At 38.3% G+C, this 1,688-nt stretch overlaps 1 protein-coding gene across 1 annotated transcript in view; it reads right to left on the bottom strand.

Annotated features, from left to right (window-relative positions):
* Window positions 1–994: 994 nt before the first annotated feature.
* The window catches only part of LOC119570361 (crustacyanin-C1 subunit-like), a 1,003-nt gene continuing 309 nt past the window's right edge, over window positions 995–1,688 (bottom strand). Inside the window, exons 2-4 of the mRNA XM_037918129.1 lie at window positions 1,662–1,688; window positions 1,427–1,549; window positions 995–1,307 (exon numbers count right to left, since the gene is read on the bottom strand). The exon at window positions 1,662–1,688 is cut by the window's right edge and continues 58 nt beyond it. Of these exons, the coding sequence (XP_037774057.1) occupies window positions 1,060–1,307; window positions 1,427–1,549; window positions 1,662–1,688 (398 nt within the window). The 3' untranslated portion in view covers window positions 995–1,059. The remainder of the gene's footprint in view (window positions 1,308–1,426; window positions 1,550–1,661) is intronic.

Here is a 1,688-nt window from a genome sequence, read left to right as displayed (position 1 = left end):
TTCTTAAGCCGAAATTTATATGAGTTTTATTCAGTGATGGAAAATATGAAAAGACTACATATTTGATTATATATATATATATATATATATATATATATATATATATATATATATATATATATATATACATATATATACATATATATAGGTGTGTGTGTGTGTGTGTGTGTGTGTGTTGATGAAATTGAAAATGACTCTACAGTTTCGAAATCCAGTACCTCACTAAGCGTCTGTCTCAACATAAATACGCTGTATCCAGGGGACACAACGACAACGCCCTCTTTTGCCATTAGTGGGACACAGGCCAGCAGATGGATTGATCAGCGGCGCGAATTGTCTTTCCTTCCGCTGATGTCTACGTCCGCAGACTGGTGGAATCATCCTTAATCAAGTTGCTGCATAATTTCACGTTGAACAGCGGCTTTTCTCCTGCCGATAGTCTACTCGTTTCCCACATCCTTCTCCCTTATGCCGGCCACTCTGCGCATAGTCCGCCCGATCCTCGGACCTGACCTGACCTCTCTTCGCTTCTTTCTCTTTGTTCCCCCTCCTCTCCCTTTCCTCCGCAGAACTGTAGATGGAATCCAGGTGAATTTCGAAACTGTAGTTTCATTTTTAATAAATCTAGTTTCTGCATTGTGGGTTTTCTACGTTAGTATTAACACGGAAGAGCGTTTTACTATTCCCAAACACTCACAACAGCCAAAATCATTCTGCATTACTGTTCTACATATATATATAATAAGCAAACGTACACACAAACAAACAAACACACACACACACACACACACACACACACACACACACACACATACACACACACACACACACACACATATATATATATATATATATATATATATATATATATATATATATATATATATATATATATATATATATATATATATATATACTGTGGATAATGAGTAAAGTCTATTTCTGATTTCCTGTTTGGTTCCATGCAAGGTGGTCGCAACGAAATAGGAAAGGCTTTAATTGTTGATTTTATTTCGTGACATATGGTATCTAGCCATAAAAGAGCAATTTACTGACATTTTACCAAGACATGTGGCTGCTGTATGGGCAAGATGAACCCTGGGTTGTCTTCGTGAATCGAGAGGGGTCAACACCGATGTTCATGAAAGCGGCTTCACAACGCCTGTAATAACTGTCAGCTAGACTTGGTGAGCGGGAGAAGATGAAGGCGAAGTCGGAATAATAGCCGAAGTTGTATCCGGAACAGCTATAGATGCACGAGAAGTTCTCGTAGTCAGTGTCCAGAATCACATAGGGAGCCATCCAGGCTGCAAAGAGGCGAATCGTATTGTTAATCATACTATTATACACTTTTGTATGAATTACCTAAACATACAGTATTTACTTCGTGTCCACTTACGTACAAAATCTTATTGTGAATACTCACATCCTTCGTAGTCCACAGAAAGATGAGGTTCTCCGAAAGGATTTGGCAGAACCTGACCCTTACGTGTCATTCGGTTTCCTTTGGCATCAATACCAGTGGACCTGACGTTGAACTTGGTTCCATCTGAGAAAACAATTTTAGCTTTCTGATTCCTTTTAGAAGAGTAAACTAAGGGTAAGTTAAGTTTGCATGTCAAATATAACATAAACTAATTCTACAACCGTAAGACTCTTACCTAAGGTATATTCGTTTCGGACACACT

The sequence above is a fragment of the Penaeus monodon genome, unplaced genomic scaffold (genome assembly GCF_015228065.2).
Source record: "Penaeus monodon isolate SGIC_2016 unplaced genomic scaffold, NSTDA_Pmon_1 PmonScaffold_2486, whole genome shotgun sequence".
In the NCBI taxonomy this organism is placed as follows: Eukaryota; Metazoa; Arthropoda; class Malacostraca; order Decapoda; family Penaeidae; genus Penaeus; species Penaeus monodon.
This window is presented reverse-complemented; position numbering and strand designations above follow the sequence as displayed.